At 51.3% G+C, this 15,807-nt stretch overlaps 7 protein-coding genes and 1 non-coding gene across 8 annotated transcripts; 6 read left to right on the forward strand and 2 right to left on the reverse strand.

The window, feature by feature from the left end:
• Nucleotides 1-10: 10 nt before the first annotated feature.
• SETTUDRAFT_90403 (uncharacterized protein) lies at nt 11-523 on the forward strand (the record flags this gene model as incomplete). The annotated part of the gene is made up of 1 exon (XM_008029323.1): nt 11-523. A coding segment is annotated over one exon (513 nt), but the record flags the coding sequence as incomplete, so codon positions are not given.
• Nucleotides 524-1,084: 561 nt separating this feature from the next.
• SETTUDRAFT_t31 lies at nt 1,085-1,172 on the forward strand. The gene has a single exon. It is a non-coding gene; the product is annotated as a tRNA-OTHER (tRNA).
• Nucleotides 1,173-2,684: 1,512 nt separating this feature from the next.
• SETTUDRAFT_117507 (uncharacterized protein) lies at nt 2,685-4,870 on the forward strand (the record flags this gene model as incomplete). Its single annotated transcript, XM_008029324.1, has 2 exons — nt 2,685-4,325; nt 4,379-4,870. 2 exons carry the CDS (start codon nt 2,685-2,687, stop codon nt 4,538-4,540), a joined length of 1,803 nt encoding a protein of 600 aa, XP_008027515.1. The 3' UTR covers nt 4,541-4,870.
• A 564-nt stretch (nt 4,871-5,434) lies between these two features.
• On the forward strand, nt 5,435-6,424 carry SETTUDRAFT_90934 (uncharacterized protein; the record flags this gene model as incomplete). Its single annotated transcript, XM_008029325.1, has 4 exons — nt 5,435-5,625; nt 5,675-5,749; nt 5,809-6,205; nt 6,254-6,424. 4 exons carry the CDS (start codon nt 5,435-5,437, stop codon nt 6,422-6,424), a joined length of 834 nt encoding a protein of 277 aa, XP_008027516.1.
• A 708-nt stretch (nt 6,425-7,132) lies between these two features.
• SETTUDRAFT_20543 (uncharacterized protein) lies at nt 7,133-9,020 on the forward strand (the record flags this gene model as incomplete). The annotated part of the gene is made up of 2 exons (XM_008028714.1): nt 7,133-7,304; nt 7,384-9,020. 2 exons carry the CDS (start codon nt 7,133-7,135, stop codon nt 9,018-9,020), a joined length of 1,809 nt encoding a protein of 602 aa, XP_008026905.1.
• A 1,333-nt stretch (nt 9,021-10,353) lies between these two features.
• Nucleotides 10,354-11,043, reverse strand: SETTUDRAFT_89715 (uncharacterized protein; the record flags this gene model as incomplete). Its single annotated transcript, XM_008029326.1, has 3 exons — nt 10,354-10,846; nt 10,899-10,930; nt 10,999-11,043. 3 exons carry the CDS (start codon nt 11,041-11,043, stop codon nt 10,354-10,356), a joined length of 570 nt encoding a protein of 189 aa, XP_008027517.1.
• Nucleotides 11,044-11,523: 480 nt separating this feature from the next.
• On the forward strand, nt 11,524-13,435 carry SETTUDRAFT_163771 (uncharacterized protein). Its single transcript, XM_008029327.1, has 3 exons — nt 11,524-11,671; nt 11,738-13,177; nt 13,270-13,435. Exons 1-3 carry the CDS (start codon nt 11,549-11,551, stop codon nt 13,378-13,380), a joined length of 1,674 nt encoding a protein of 557 aa, XP_008027518.1. The 5' UTR covers nt 11,524-11,548; the 3' UTR covers nt 13,381-13,435.
• Nucleotides 13,436-13,774: 339 nt separating this feature from the next.
• SETTUDRAFT_163772 (uncharacterized protein) lies at nt 13,775-15,725 on the reverse strand. The gene is made up of 2 exons (XM_008029328.1): nt 14,405-15,725; nt 13,775-14,330 (listed from the first exon to the last, which is right to left on the reverse strand). Exons 1-2 carry the CDS (start codon nt 15,620-15,622, stop codon nt 14,169-14,171), a joined length of 1,380 nt encoding a protein of 459 aa, XP_008027519.1. The 5' UTR covers nt 15,623-15,725; the 3' UTR covers nt 13,775-14,168.
• Between the last annotated feature and the right edge of the window lie 82 nt (nt 15,726-15,807).

The following is a 15,807-nucleotide window of genomic DNA, read 5'->3' on the forward strand; positions in this document are numbered from 1 at the left end:
ACTACGTAATAAGCCTGGCAGGAAGCCTCAATGGAGATGGACAGAGCAGACAGGCAAGCTAGTGCGTTCGTCCAAAGGCGGTATAGACTGGTGGAGATATCAGAGCTGCGTTCTGATCCCAAAGCTGATTCCTTTCGCCAAAGAGTGCCTCCAAGATAGGCCTCAGACCGTAGTTATGGAGGATAAGGCACCTGGGCACGCCCACCAGTATCAGAACGTTGTCTATAGTCTATCCAACGTCGAGAGACTACTTTGGCCTGGCAACTCTCCAGACTGTAACTGTATTGAGCCATGCTGGTTCTACATGAAGAGAGAGACTACAAAGAAAGGAGCTCCACAGTCAAGAACGGAGGCAACTAGAATCTGGCTAAATTGCTGGAGAGATCTCCCACAAGCTAAGATCCAAGCTTGGATTGAGCGTATTCTTATACATATTCCAAAGATAATTGAGCTACAAGGTGGTAATGAGTATATAGAGGGGAGAGATAGGCGTTGTGTAGGAGAGCGGCCAGATTTCGGCTAAATTATTCTTGGCAGGACAAAACTTTTGTGAGGCACCTCCGTAGAATTGCACGGGATGCTGACATGTATTTCTATATCCTTTGATCTTCCCCTCACAAAACCTCCACCCAGGCCTTTGTGTCAAAGCGTGACATGGGGTATAGACCTCGGTCATTTCACCGAGGTAAATCCTGCCCGGTTGGCACTAGCCTTGTAAGCCTGATGGTTGTCTTGTCATCTTTCGAACATTTTCCAACTCAATCGAAATAAAATGTTTAATTAAACTCTACGATGAGGCCCCATTACGGTTCCCTGTCCGTTGGTGTTCTACGGACTGCGTATATGAATACAGCCGTGGCGCCATACCTTTAAGGAATGCAACACGCATGCTAGACTTACAGTCACAACTTACCGGTGTTGTCTCAATAAAACTGCCTGAGATCGGGACTGGAAGGCGGGTTGCGGAGATTGTTACTTTTCTAGAATGCGCCGCTTACATTTTACTTTGACAAATACCCCCTTCAAGATAACATGGTCATCGCGCAATTCTACCAGAAAATTAGCCATTCAATACTTGAGTCGGGGGGGGATGGCGCAGTGGTGGAGTGCCTGGAAAATTTTCTGCTGTCTCACGTCAGCAAAGATCGAAGGTTCGAATCCTTCTCCCCTCACAACCATATTTATGGTCCACCCACATGAGAGAGTTACTCATTAAACTACCTATTCGACTGAGAGAGTTACTCGTTAAAACTTGAGAGGAAGACTCATTTAAAGTGAAAGATCTGAGAGAGTTACTCACTAAAAAACTACTAGGCTACGAGCCTCACCTTCATTTAGATAAACCCCTACATTGTACCTACTCAATTTGTACCTAGATTAAATTCTAGCCTACGTAGTTACTTGCAGGCCTTAAGCCTGCACGTCTTATATAGCCCTGTGGGCTGAGAAAGGACGTTAAACTACAATAATAATAATAATAATAATAATAATACTTGAGTCGATACCTTTCTGATGCCCTCGAGGCTTAGAAGTCAGACCACCATCACGTTGTTGCGTCCGTACTCAATGCCGAGCGAATGTCACTCCAAGGCTCACTTCGCGACCGTTTCCTGAACCAGCCAAACAGGAAATAGTGGACAAGGCTTCTCTTCGTACTTCTTGGGCCATCACAATGATTAACTTTGGCAGAACTATTTTTGCCAGAATATCCGATGTATCCAATATTTACTATGCCTATTTGGGCGCGCGAATGATCGATGTCTGCCCTGGATGTGCTCAGCACTAGGTGCTGCTTGGCGTAATACTGCATTGCGATGTTCCAGTCATCTCTTACTACAACTCAATGCTGTCAGACTGGCCCAGCATTACACCCCCTGTTGATCCCGAAGGGCGAGTACCCTTGGCCGAGCTTTGATAAAATGCATCGTACAATGAATAGAGTTTCGCAGTCGTTCAAATTTTAATATTGGAAATGGATTTATTTTGGGTACAAAGACGGTATCATAGGTGGTAGGTTTATCAGGCATAAGCACACCTAATAGGCCGGGTTTGTTTACATAGCCACGTCAATGCACATCAGCCATTGAATCAGCCATAGAATACTGTCCACGGCAAGATGGCGCCTTTCCCTCTAGCCACACCCAGAAAAATATGCCTTTGAATCATTTCTCGTGACCTCCGATTTGTTCAAGTGTTGCTTGTGGAGTTCAACGGTATCGTTACCGCCTTTACCATTACTCTTTTGAGTAGCAGACGCGACAGGGTATAATGTGGAACTTGATAACTCGTGATTCATCCTAGCTCACATGGGACCATATGCTCATTGGCAAGCTGCTGACCGTTCCGCCAAGTTGGTATGCTACGTGCTTCGGACGAGGTGCCTCCAGATCATGACGCCTTTTATGATCTCCGCGTACCGAATATTCCGGGATCTCACTACAGGGGATACCCAGGCCGTATTCACTAAGGTCTTGCCTAGGCTTGAGCAAAAAAACTCCTTTGCAATTGTAGGCGGAGAATGCCTTGGATGGCGGTCAGCTATATATAAGAAGCTGCTTTGGCGCTGCTTCTTCGGACCAGATCAAGGTCTCAACAGCAAACAGCGATAGCTTTATTGCTCCCACCTTCCTTCTGTAATTTATAGGGAATATTCGTTTATTTTAATTTTTTAATTTCTAGTCAACATGAAGTCGCTCCAGTTCATTGGAACTGTCCTCCTGGGCCTCACCCATTCCCTTGTCAAGGCATCAGCCATCCCTGCCGAGTCCCCTAATCATGATCACTCCACCCCAGAGTGCGATGAAACTGCGAAACATAATTATCCGCCTTCGTGTGTCGGAGTCGGCAATACTCCAAAAACAAGACACTGTTGGACACCCGGCTTCACCGATACAACAAACACATATAAATCATGGCCTAATACTGGTGTTGTCCGCACCTACCATCTAAAAATTCAGAACACTACTTGCAGCCCGGATGGTGGTCCCTCCAGGGTTTGCATGCTCGTCAATGGAATGCTCCCAGGGCCAACCATTGTTGCTGACTGGGGGGACACCCTCCGGATCACGGTCGAAAACCATCTCCAATCTAACGGAACATCAATGCATTGGCACGGACTCCGCATGCTGAACAACAACATACAGGACGGTGTGAATGGCATCACTGAATGTGCTCTTGCCCCTGGCGATGTCAAGACGTATGAATTTCAGGTTACTGAGCACGGAACAAGCTGGTATCACGCACACTTTTCGAGCCTTCAAGGCGAAGGCGTTTGGGGTCCTATAGTTATCAATGGGCCAGCTACAGGAAGCTACGACGAAGATCTCGGTGTGATGCCAATCTCCGACTGGTACCACAAAACATCATACCAGATATCCTCCATTGCTTACCAAAATGACCAAGCCGGAGGCAGGCCGCCAATACCAAACAGCATCTTGGTCAATGGAACTGCTAGGAGTGCAACTGGACGCGGTACGTGGAACAAGGTCCAGATCCAACGAGGCAAACGCTACCGCTTGCGACTGGTCAACGCTGCGTTGCAGACGAACATGATGGTTAACCTCGATGGTCATCCTTTCAAAGTCATTGCAAACGACTTTGTTGCCATCAAACCGTATACCACCACGCATCTCCAGATTGGAATTGGCCAGCGTTACGATGTAATCTTCACGGCAGACCAGAAAGCAGGGAACTACTGGTTCCGTGCTGTGGCCGACACTTTATGCCAATCAGGCGCGCTTGGCGAAGGACGTGCTATCTTCACGTACAAAGGACACGCCGTAGCCGACCCTACTTCGACTGCTCCTCCCATCCCTTTTACAGCGTGCCTCGACCCGATGGCCGTGCCCAGGGTTGCGGTAGACGTACCCAGCAAAACTTTTGCCGACCATGCGAAGAAGCTTCCTGTCGGCTTTGGCCGTGTTAAAAAGCACGGCAACACAGTGCTATGGTCCATCGACGGCGTAGCGATGCACATTGACCCAGGAAAGCCGACTCTCGAGTACGTCGCAGAGCACAACGATAGTATCCCCCAATCATACAATGTCATTGACCTCCCTTCAAATTCTGCATCGACGTGGTCCTACTGGATAATTCAACAGCTCAGGACAAACCCACCGGTTGCTCATCCTATCCACCTCCACGGACACGACTTCTCCATCTTGGGACAAGGACTTGATGGCACATTCGATATCAACACTCACTTCAAATCGTTACAATTCACCAATCCGCCTCGTCGCGACGTCGTCCAGCTCCCCGGTACAGGCTGGGTTGTTATCGCTTTCCCTACGGACAACCCAGGCGCTTGGTTGTGCCACTGCCATATAGTAAGTTTCTGTTCCTCCCCCCTTTACACGGCTATGGCGCTCACACCTCCAAGGGTACCCACGTCGAAAGCGGCCTCAGTCTCCAATTCTTGGAGCGTAAGCAGGATATTAAGCTTCCCGCGCCCGGGTCCGAGTGGTACAGGACTTGCAAAAACTGGGCCGCGTACAAGGCTGGTAGAGCCGATTACTGGCCCCAGGATGACTCCGGGCTCTAGAGGCGCGGGTCTCTTCTGCTCGACGGGGACGTGTCGATCCGGCTAGACTAGGCTTGGGGAAAAAGGAACTTTTCGGCGGCTTGGGCTGGCGTAGCAGAACCGTCGCCCCCGCTATGGCCTGAGCTGTGAGCCTGCCATATTTCTTTTATCTCTTTTTCCATCCCATCTCGCTACCATTCTTACGCTAGATTACACCCCTTAATGTATTATTTCTTTTTCTTCCCACCATGTATGTATTGGGATGCTGTTTCAGCCCGTAGCCCCGGCTTGAATCATGTACATATTCGGGGCACTTATGTCTTGGGTTACGATACACGTACAATAGATCCTTCCCCTATCACGATAGCATGACAAATCTTCATTTGAAGATATTGAGTGAGACCCTGCTTGTGACAAGGCTGACCTCTTGTTGCTGACTCCAACCGACATACCCGGCGGCAAGGACACTTCGGGGCCGAGCAGCCACAAGGCATCTTCAAAGCAGCAAGCAGGGATACTACCATGCGCTATCACCTGTATGGCAAGCTGACAGGCTCAGGCGCACACCTATTACTTACTAGGGTTACTTGGCGGCGGCGATTTTCCGGGGCATGTCAAACCTTATGTCCAGCCAACGTCACGGACCGCTGAGGCTCAACGGCAGCACTCCACCAAGATGCCTCTGAAACGGTAGGTCCTGAGATCCAATGCAAGCCTACTGCAGAGCGGGCTGTAGCGCGATGAAGTCCAGGCAGACGGTTTGAAGACCCCGCAGACTTAAAGTGGTTGCAGACGGCCGCGCAGTGGAAAGGATGCGGAATATCTGAACTGATACATGTTCGCGGCATCCTCTGAATATCAGCACTGCTTTGCTCGTTCCCAGATACCCCAATAACAGACATGGCGACAAATACCATGGCACATAGTCGCCCTAGCATCGACTCGGATCGTATCGACAAGGAGCCTCGTCTCACGCAGACAACGACTAATGTGTCGCTCAGCCCACAGTTGTTTGAGAGGCTCTGCCTAGATTCCATGAGGGCGAATGCAAATACGCATGTCCGCACGACTCAATACGCCAACTCCGTTCCTCTGGGGTTTCTAGGGTGAGATGCATCTACGACTCGGCGTCGGAACATGCTCATACGTGTTTAGCTTTGTGATTTCGACCTTTACCTTCTCCATGGTGCTTATGGGCTGGGGCGGTGCAAGAGGTCTTGAGGCCGTCGTGTAAGCCATGCGTGCAAGCAAAAAAAAACAGCATAGCAAGACACTGACGAATGGACCAGTGGCATTTTCTTCTTCACTGGCCCACTTCTCCTTACGCTCAGCACAATCTTCAACTGGATCCAGGGGCAGTTCTTTCCGATGATGGTTACAGGCCTCTTTTCAGTCTATTGGCTCTCCTTTGGCCTGCTTCAGCTTCCATCGCTTGGCCTGGCGGGTGCGTATTCCAAGAACGGGAATGCGGCGGAGGGCGCATTGAGTCACGAGATGAACGCCGTCCTTGCAATTTATTGCGTTGTTTGGGGATTTGCAATGGCAACATTCGCGCTGTTCACTATCAGGATGAATCTAGCGTTTGTAACACTCTTTGTGTTGGGGGCGGTAGCAACCTGGATTCTGGGCGGAGCATACTGGGCTCTGGCTAATGGGCAGTTTTCCAAGTCTATGATGCTGCAGAAGGTGAGAATGATGTACGTCCTTTTTTGATCGGATTCTGACCGCTGACAGATGGGCGGTGCCATATTGTTCGTGATAGCGGTACTGGGCTGGTACATACTTGTTGCAATCATGCTGGTGGAGATGGGGTGGTCCATCACTCTGCCTCTAGGCGATCTCAGTCGTTACTGGGAAAAGCGGGATGTTGAACTTGGAGCTGTCGAAACCGAAAAGAACGACTGAACTTTGGTACTGGTCAGTCAATTTAGCCGGGACAAATGAACTCAAGGCGCAGAGCTAGAGGTCCTCATGCAGTTCTGACGGATGCGATTTAACGAAATTCGCAGCGGAAGTGATCTGCATAGAGTTTCAAAGATATACTAGATCGGTAAGTATCCAAATCCAATTCTTTTCGCTCACATGGTTTCTCCTATTCATTCCACTCTCTGTATTTACCTATACACTCGCAACACACAGCGCGCTCATTCAAGGACAACAATACCCACAGTATACTCCTCAAGCCTGGCTCCCTTGGCTAAACTTTTCCGATGTCTACCCCACGCACCAATTACCCGACGAGGCCGCCGCCACACATATGTCGGGTTATCCAGATCGGGTAATAGCGGTGCCCATCTGCATCCTTGTACAACACCCCCCGTAAACTTCTCCATATTTCGATACATCTCTCTCCAGTAGATAGATATGTTATTGCAAGTATACCTGCTGAGGATTTTCCGGGGTAGCGCTAGCGGCAGTTGTCAATCGTGGGGTTTGTGGAGAAGAAGTTGAGGGTGGTTGTTTAAGAGAACACAGGTCCTTCACTTGTGCAGTTGTTGTTGGATTCCCAGTCATCGTGAACAGAAGTAACATCTGCATATTCTTCTTCTCCCGTCTCGGCTCTACGATAAAACAAGGTGTCTCGCAACAAAGGCCTTTGTATTCAACTTGACCATGGCGGGCCAAAAAGAAGAAGATGAAAAGACATCGACACTGCGCATTGAAACAGTCAACAATACCAACAGCCCAGGCCGTACCAATAATGATACCCCATCGGAACGCGAAGACGCAAACGAAGAGATCGTCAGGCATTTGCAGACGACAGGCGAAGATGTCGGCCTCACATGTAAGTACACACACGAAACCAACCCAAAACACAAATATAATCCGCATACCGCTGACACATACCTGAATCTTCCACATAGTCCGCACGCTCATGGCTGCGGTATCAATGGCAATGTGCTACAACGCATACCTATTTACACTTCTGATTCCGCCCGCCATCCTGACGTATATCAACGCGGAGCTGGGTCCCGACCCGCGGTACACGTGGATAACGATATCCTGGAATCTCGGAGGCGCCATGTTTGTCACGGTCGGGGGCCGGCTGTCCGATATTTTCGGGCGCCGCTATTTCTTCATTGCCGGCGCTGTTATCCTCATCATCGGCAGTGTTGTCAGCGCCACGGGCCAGAGCATCAATCAGATGATCGCTGGTGGCGCGCTGTTTGGATGTGGCTCTGGCTTCCTGGAAATGGCGTTTGGAGCCGTGCAGGAGATTGTGCCGAGCAAGTATCGCCATGTTACCATTGGCCTGTTTGATGCTGCGTCTATTGTTGCGCAGGTCATGCCGGTGGTGAGTTGGGTTATTATCAAAGAGACGGGCAATTGGCGCATTTGCTATTACGTTATGATTGCTTTCCAGGCGATCAACCTGGCACTGCTTGTTTTCTTTTACAATCCACCCTCCTGGGAGCAGAAGAAAAGCGAACATGGCAAGTCGGCAGGACAGCTTCTCAGGGAGTTCGACTGGCTAGGACTGTTCTTGTTCTTGGCTGGATGCACGCTGTTTATTGTGGGTGTGAGTTGGGGCGGCTCCATGGCTCCGTGGATCTCCGCGACGGTGCTCGCTCCTATCATCATTGGCCTGCTCATCCTCATCGGACTAGGATTATACGAGGCCTACTATACTCTTGCAGCACCACTTTTCCCACCGCGGCTCTTTAGAGCCTTGAGGCACTTTACCGTGCCCATGTTGGTCATGGCGATTGGAGGAATGCAGTACTATTCCCAGGCGACACTGTGGCCCCGCCTCTCGCAACTGATCTACGCCAGCGATGAAATCTCAAAGGGCCTATACGCCGAAGTGCTTCCTCTGGGCACCATTATCGGCGGCATCATTGTAGCTTTCAGCAAGTACATTGGTCACCAACGCTGGGTCATCATGTTCGCCGTCGCTTTGCAAATCGCGTGTGTTGGTGCCATGTCCACTTCCACAATGGACAACCCAGTCAAGTCGATTGTCCTTACAGTCATCATCTCGACATGCACGTCAGTCAATCTCCTGAACGGCATGGTTCTGGTCGGGTTTGGTATCGTGTATCAAGAGGATATAGGCACTGCAGCTGGTCTGGCGGGTACTTCACGTCTCCTTGCTGGAGCAGTTGCCACCGCCATTTTCAGCAACATTACCAGCAACAAATATGGAGATGAATTGCCTGCTCGCGTTCGGTCGAATCTCGCTCCTTTCAACCTCCCTTCAGAGACTATTACCCGGCTCATTGCCGCTGCGAGAGCAAACAGTGCTGCAGTCTACGCAGCAGTTCCTGGTATCACACCTGCCATCCAAGCCGCAGCTCGCCTAGGCAACCAGCAAGCGTACCTTGAAGGCGCCCATTTGTCTTACCTGGTGGAGCTCGCATTCGGGTTACTAGGCGTCATAGCAGCCTTTTTCATCCCAAGTGTCGACAAGAGGAAGTATACCAACAAGACTGTTGCTATTCAGCAATCGGATTGGAAAGCGTTGCATGAAAAGAAAGCAGCAGAAGCCGGTAGGCCTTGAGTATCCTAGGGTATCTATCTTTATCGACGTCTAGTCTGGCTGAATATTAAACACCATCGGAGAGCCAAATTATATGCTTCTCAGAGATGCCCCATGGTGCTAAGGAATGTGAGACTCTTTCCCACGTGTCATGCCTAGACGGACCGAGAAAGCAACACTTTCCTAGATTGTTCGAGCAGCGTTTCGGCACCCTTTCGGTCGATACTGCAGGCTGCCCCACGCGTTGATCATCTCCACACCCCCCGCATTACAAGACCAGGGTAAGACACCCCTACCCCACCATCGCACAACGTTCTAGGTGTGTACCATAACAAGCATATCGAGATGCTGGAACTGCCAGAAATATCCCAAGATATCGACATGTATGCTAGGAATGGAAGGTCAGGCGCTCCGAATCCTGCGATTGCTTGAAGTTTGAAATAAAGTTGAGCTAGTATACGCCATACCAGCTGGTCTTACGTGTTGCCTAATTTAACATCCACTGCTACGCTTGGCTTTTACATAAAAGAGCAGGGCCTAGGCGTCGTGAGTTCCTGGCAGCCAGACCAAAACTCATGGCGTAATCGTCGATCTTGACTTGGTTTGCGAAGTTCTAAACCCTATCTCTTCAAGAGGACGCGAAATTGCATCGGCCGCGTGTACACCCTTGGCTGATAAAAGGGGTGCGTAGAAAGTATTCTACTGCAGTCTGGAGATTGGACGTAGAAGGAAATGAGGGAAGGAAGAAGGTTGTTGCCGTCGAATGAAACATAATCTCCTTTCAGTTTGTCCAGGAACGAGACAACAGGATGGCTAGTTGACCTCTAATACGAGACACTCTTACTTCTCTTCCTCCATGAACTAGCTCATTGCGTGGAACAATGGCAGAAGAGGGGAGGAGGTGTACTCGCGGAGATTGGGGAGTAGGGTCTTACTCCCAAGTAGTATGATATATCGTATGATGTAGTTTCTCGGGCGCATCTCACTAGCATGGACCAGCGGGCCAGGCTAAGAAGAGTGCAAAGCTGTAATGGATGGACATCAGGAACCTTGACCATGTCTCGGTGCGAGTTGTTTGTGGAATAAAGAAAATACACCTGAGCATGGGAAAGAGAACATGTTCGGTGTCGTTCAATCGCCAGTTCCTGTCTTGGCATGGTATATAGGCTACGCTTTGATTTTGAAGGATGAGTGATAAGAAATGAAATGCAATCTGGTTGTCGTATCGATTTTATCGGACCCTGGTGCCGATGAGTGTTGATTTGTTCAGTTCCATTGCCGGATATCGCAAACAGTTAACGCCTCCAAATGTTCGAATGCCCAAACGCCGCCCGATCGAAGATGACAATGCTGCTCACAAAGCCTCGAGTTCAAAATCGTCGAGCTTGTCGCGGTATTTCATAATATTGCGCTTGATCTTGGACGAGTCGATCCATGTCACGAAATCCTCCATGTTCCTGGTGACAAGGTATGCGGGGTCGGTAATGACATCTGTTCCCACTCGGACATGGCCTTGCTCGATCAGCGTCGTCGCGGCTTGGATGTGGTCGGCCATGCGCAAGCGTGTCATGACGACAGGCAGCCTTCTCCGCGCAAAAGCAGACACAGTGACCTTGTGCTCAATGTCGCTCAGCTTGCCCCTGCCTCCACCGCCGGTGCCGAGGATGCCCATGTCCCACAGCTTCTCGAGCATCAGGTCTTCATGTTTCCTTCTGAAGGGGTCGGCTGGGTCGAGGGCGGCAATCTTGTGCGCGAGCTGTCGCAATGAGCCCGCGAGCTGGTTGTATTTTCGGTAGTCGTCACGCCCTTGGATCGCATAGCGGCGCATGACCGCAGCTTCTCGGTGACTCATCCAGAGTCAGCATATTGAGTATCGGGAGAAAAATACACCGAACTTACTCATTGTCGCTCTTGTACGTGTTGAAGTCGACCTAGAAGCGTCCAATCAGCCTCGCGCTCACTCGGCCGCGTGGGCGAATTGCGCGCAGCAGATGCATACCTTCTTCAAGAGCTTCTGCTCATGATGCTTGAGCTTGCGCACCATTTTTGCAACGGGCGGTAGGGTGCGAGGCGGTAAAGGTGAAGGGCGTGGGGATGCGCCTCTAAGAAAATGTCGCCCGGAGACCGAGGATCCAAAGATTTGCACCTGCACGCCATCCATGCAGAGCCTCACATTATTTTACCTTTTCGGTTAGCGTCTCTTGGCATTCACAGAGATAGGCTTTGGCGGCTCACGACTCTCCGTGGCCTGGCTGGTGATGGCCCGCCCCGAGTTGCCGTCGTCTCCTTTTTCTTGCTTCTGGGACGGCTTCGTCTGTCCGCGTGCCGTACGGCAGATTTTCAGTATAGCCGTTGAACCCACACACTCCGACCGACCCCAATCCCGTCCAGAGATATGCTAGACAGGGATACCGCGGGCACTAGCAACTAGCGTCGGTTTGGCTGCCCCTCCGATGACGGCGTAGTGCATCTAAATTTCCTTCGACTGCGCGTGGAGTCAGACTTTCTCACTCACCCATTGCAAGTGATATTGAATTGAACTCGCCACCATGCCGACCGTTCACTTGCTCGACTACGTCGCCGGAAACGTCCGCTCTCTTGTCAATGCCATTGAGAAGGTCGGCTACACGGTGGAATGGGTCAAGTCGCCCGCCCAGGTCCCGTCGGCAGAGGTACTGCTTCCCTCTCACCAATAAGCGCACACCAATTGACAAGCGCTGATACAGCATCGCCCGTAGAAACTCATTATCCCTGGTGTCGGTCACTTTGGTCACTGTCTCTCCCAGCTGCAAAAGGCCGGCTACACGGAGCCCATCCGCGAACACATCAAAGCCGGCAAGCCGTTCATGGGAATATGCGTCGGTCTTCAGGCGCTGTTTGAGGGCTCCGAGGAAGACCCTCAGGTAAAGGGTCTCGGCGTGATACCGTCGCGCCTCCGCAAATTCCAGGCCACTGACAAGAGCGTGCCACACATTGGATGGAACAGCGCCAACACGTCGCGGGCTGGCGAAGTGACCGAGGACTCTCTGTACGGACTCCGACCGACATCTAAATACTACTACGTCCACTCGTACGCCGCGCCTTACGAGCCGGGAAAGCTGGAGAAGGACGGATGGACAGTCGCCACCGCGCGATATGGCGACGAGGAGTTTGTGGGTGCTGTAGCAAAAGACAACATTTTCGCCACACAATTCCACCCTGAAAAGAGTGGCGCGGCAGGGCTGCGCGTCATCAAGGCGTTTTTGGAGGGCAAGAAGACGCAAAAGCTGCCCGAGAGGCCGTCCGCAGCCGAAACAAAAGAAGGCCTGACAAGGCGAGTCATTGCATGTCTCGATGTACGAACCAACGACCACGGTGATCTCGTCGTGACAAAGGGTGATCAATACGACGTGCGAGAAAAGGACGGCACGGGCAACGAAGTCCGGAATCTGGGCAAGCCCGTCGAAATGGCAAAGAAGTACTACGAGCAAGGCGCCGACGAAGTCACCTTTCTCAACATCACCTCGTTCCGCAACTGTCCGGTCGCCGATACGCCCATGCTCGAGATTCTGCGGCAAACAAGTGAAAGCGTCTTTGTCCCTCTCACAATAGGCGGCGGCATACGCGACACAGTCGATACGGACGGCACCAAGATCTCGGCCCTCGACATCGCCACCATGTACTTCAAGTCTGGTGCCGACAAGGTCAGCATAGGCTCGGATGCCGTGACAGCCGCGGAGGAGTACTACGCGCGTGGCAGCAAGCTCTCGGGCACAACGGCCATAGAAACCATTTCCGCGGCATACGGAAACCAAGCCGTCGTCATCAGCGTAGACCCAAAGCGCGTGTACGTCGCCTCACCCGACGCCACGCCGCACCACACGATCCAAACGGCTACGCCGGGCCCCAACGGCGAGCAGTATTGCTGGTACCAATGCACCATTAAGGGCGGGCGCGAGGGCCGCGACGTCGACGTGCGCCAACTCGTGCAAGCCGTCGAGGCCATGGGCGCCGGCGAAATCCTACTTAATTGCATCGACAAGGACGGCAGCAACACGGGCTTCGACACGGAGCTCATCGCCGACGTCAAGAACGCCATCAAGATTCCTGTTATCGCCAGCAGTGGAGCAGGGCACCCGTGCCACTTTGAAGACGTCTTTGCAAAGACGACGACGGATGCTGCTCTGGGTGCTGGAATGGTGAGTCTATTTCCTTCACTCCCTCTGACTTGGAATTTTCCAATGCTGGGGAGGGGTTTTTTTTCTGTGTATGAGCTAACGAGTCGATGCAGTTCCACAGAGGCGAGTACACGGTCAAACAGGTCAAGGACCACTTGCAGGCAAAAGGCCAGCTTGTGCGTCCTTTTGAAGGTGATATTAACTGGTCGGTTAGTCTGTTGTAGTAACGTAAATCAAGTAAATACACCTTTTTTTCATCAAATACATCGTATACCTTTCCCTCAGTTTGCTGTGCCTCATGTGGAACCAGGGTCGTATCCATTTTCCCATGGACATTTTCCTCCTTCTTGCTTCTTTCTTACCGTTCTTCTCTTTGCTGGTTTGTTTGTTCGTTCTATAGTTCTGCCGCCCTCATCCCAATGTCCTTGCCGGGGTTCTTTTTTCCTTTTTTTTTATTTTGGTGAATATGAGAACATATATATATATATATGTGTGTGTGTCTATATATTTTCTACAACAACAGTACCAAAATCTTCATCTATATAGTACATGCATGCATAACTTTGACATGGTGTGTGGCGAGGAGCGATAGATAAGAGTAGAGTAGTAGTATGGGGGCAAAAAATGAATAAATAAATAAATGGAGTCGAGTTAGGAAGGAAGGAAGCAAGGAAGCAAGGAATTTAAGAAAGATTGAAGGGTAAAGAGTAAAGAGAGTAAGAGGGTTTGGAAAAAAAAAAGGAAAAAAGAAAAGAAGAAACTTGACTAGATGATATACCTGCAACTAATCTTCCACCTCCATGCTAACAAAAAAAGATGGGGAAAAAAGAAGATAGTGAGAGAGAAAGAGAGAGATGGAGCAAGTGAATGAAATGCATCATGATCAAGTATTAAGATTGGACCAGTAAAACCCTTTTTCTGTCTATGCATCATTTTTTTCAACTCGATCATTTCTTTTTCTCTTTTTGAATTTCATCATCTTGTCTTTAATTTTTTTTTGATTTTATTGACTTTACTTTCTCCTCTTCATGACCTTTGTGCACATTTTCAGGAGACCCGTTTTAGCTTCCGAGTCTGGGAAGAAGGAAATGGCGTCAATGGCCTTGTCGACGTATTCCTGGGCCAAGGCACGTGTTTGTTCGAGGCCTGAGCTTTGGGAGACGATTTGGCGGGCCTGGGGGGATGTGCATGTTAGTAAGTATACTTTATTTGTTCCACGCTTTTTTTTGTGAATAAGAAGAGGCCTACCTGCTGCACATCTCCCTGCTGAGAGAACTTCCTTCCAACCAACTTGCCCAAACTCTGATTTTCTTTCCACGCAAACAATAGCGGCGCAGTCGCAAGACCGAGTTCCAAGTCTGCACCAGCGGGTTTACCCAGCTCGGCCTCGCTAACCGTGTAGTCGAGCATGTCGTCTACGAGCTGAAAGGCGAGACCAAGGTTTTTTCCGTAAAGATAGGCGGCGTCAACGACATCAGGGGTGGAGCCGCCGAGGATAGCGGCAGCACGACAACTCTTTGAGATGAGCGAGGCCGACTTGAGATATGTTTTTTGGAGGTAGTAGGTGAGGGTGTCTTCGGTCCAGACGGGGTTCTTCTCGTCGCGCGCCGTGTTCTTGAGCTGCATGAACTCGCCCTCGACCAGGTTGGCAATGACAGTGGCGAGCAGCTCCGTGACCTCGGGGTCGCGCAGGCGGGCTAGCGCTACTGAGGCTCGGCCCAGCAAGAAGTCGCCGGCGAGCACCGCCATCTTGTTTCCAAACTCGACGTTGGCAGAGGGCGCGGCCCGCCGCGAGACGGAGTGGTCAATGACATCGTCGTGGAGCAGGCTGGCTGTGTGGATGAGCTCGGTGATCTCGGCTAGGCGGCGCTGCGAGGGGAGGATGTCGCTGTCGTCGGGCGTGTATGCCGAGTCGTGCCGTATGCTGGTGATGGGATTGGTGTCTGGGTTGTCGTCGGCAAGGATGCTCGGTGACGTGATGCTGGCGTCTGCGCTCTGGCGGCCAATTCCCATGTCGCCTCTTGCTACGTTCCGGTGCGGCGTCAGGGCCGTGGCTCGACTCATCAGCAGCACCAGCATGGGCCGCACGTACTTGCCCTCGCTCTGCGTGTAGTACTTTGCTACCGTGTCGAGCGTCGGGTGGCCTGACCCGAGCAATTGCCGTATGTTGCCTGTGAGAAACTTCATTTCGCGGGCTACCGTCTGGAAGGGATCCATCTTGATGGGCGCATCGGGCGGCGGTGTCGAGCGCACATGTTGCGCTACGTTGACGGCCGCCGCCCACGACGACTGGGGCCGCCGCCGCGAGGGGTGGTGATATGGCGGCGACACTGCATTCTGACTTGTTCGGGGGCGCGAGAGGGCGAAGCTACTGTAGGGACATGACGAGCGGCGTAGAGCAGAGGGCGACGACGACGTTTGCGGGCGCGCGATCAACGTCGCGAGCCCGGGTGTTCGGCTGGACATGGAAAAAGCTGCAGATGGGCGTGCTGGAGCGCTTCTCAGGCGGCCTTGGGGGAGCGGCGAGGCAGAGCAGAGGCAATTGAGCGATTCTGGTCAATGGGGCCCGGGGCAGACTGAGGAAGTGGGCGGTAGTGGGCCAGTTGCCGCACAATTGAGCCTTTCGCCTGCAAGCTACTTATCGCCTAGAT

Source organism: Exserohilum turcica (assembly GCF_000359705.1).
Source record: "Exserohilum turcica Et28A unplaced genomic scaffold SETTUscaffold_3, whole genome shotgun sequence".
In the NCBI taxonomy this organism is placed as follows: Eukaryota; Fungi; Ascomycota; class Dothideomycetes; order Pleosporales; family Pleosporaceae; genus Exserohilum; species Exserohilum turcicum.

Excerpts from the sequence above, each read along its gene's own strand:
- SETTUDRAFT_163772 (XM_008029328.1), bottom strand. The coding sequence starts at position 15,622 with ATGTCCAGCCGAACACCCGGGCTCGCGACGTTGATCGCGCGCCCGCAA. Across the intron at positions 14,331-14,404 it reads AGCAGGGAGATGTGCAGCAG|GCCCGCCAAATCGTCTCCCA; the intron begins GTAGGCCTCTTC and ends ACATCCCCCCAG.
- SETTUDRAFT_163771 (XM_008029327.1), top strand. The coding sequence starts at position 11,549 with ATGCCGACCGTTCACTTGCTCGACTACGTCGCCGGAAACGTCCGCTCT. Across the intron at positions 11,672-11,737 it reads CCCAGGTCCCGTCGGCAGAG|AAACTCATTATCCCTGGTGT; the intron begins GTACTGCTTCCC and ends CATCGCCCGTAG. Across the intron at positions 13,178-13,269 it reads CTGCTCTGGGTGCTGGAATG|TTCCACAGAGGCGAGTACAC; the intron begins GTGAGTCTATTT and ends GAGTCGATGCAG.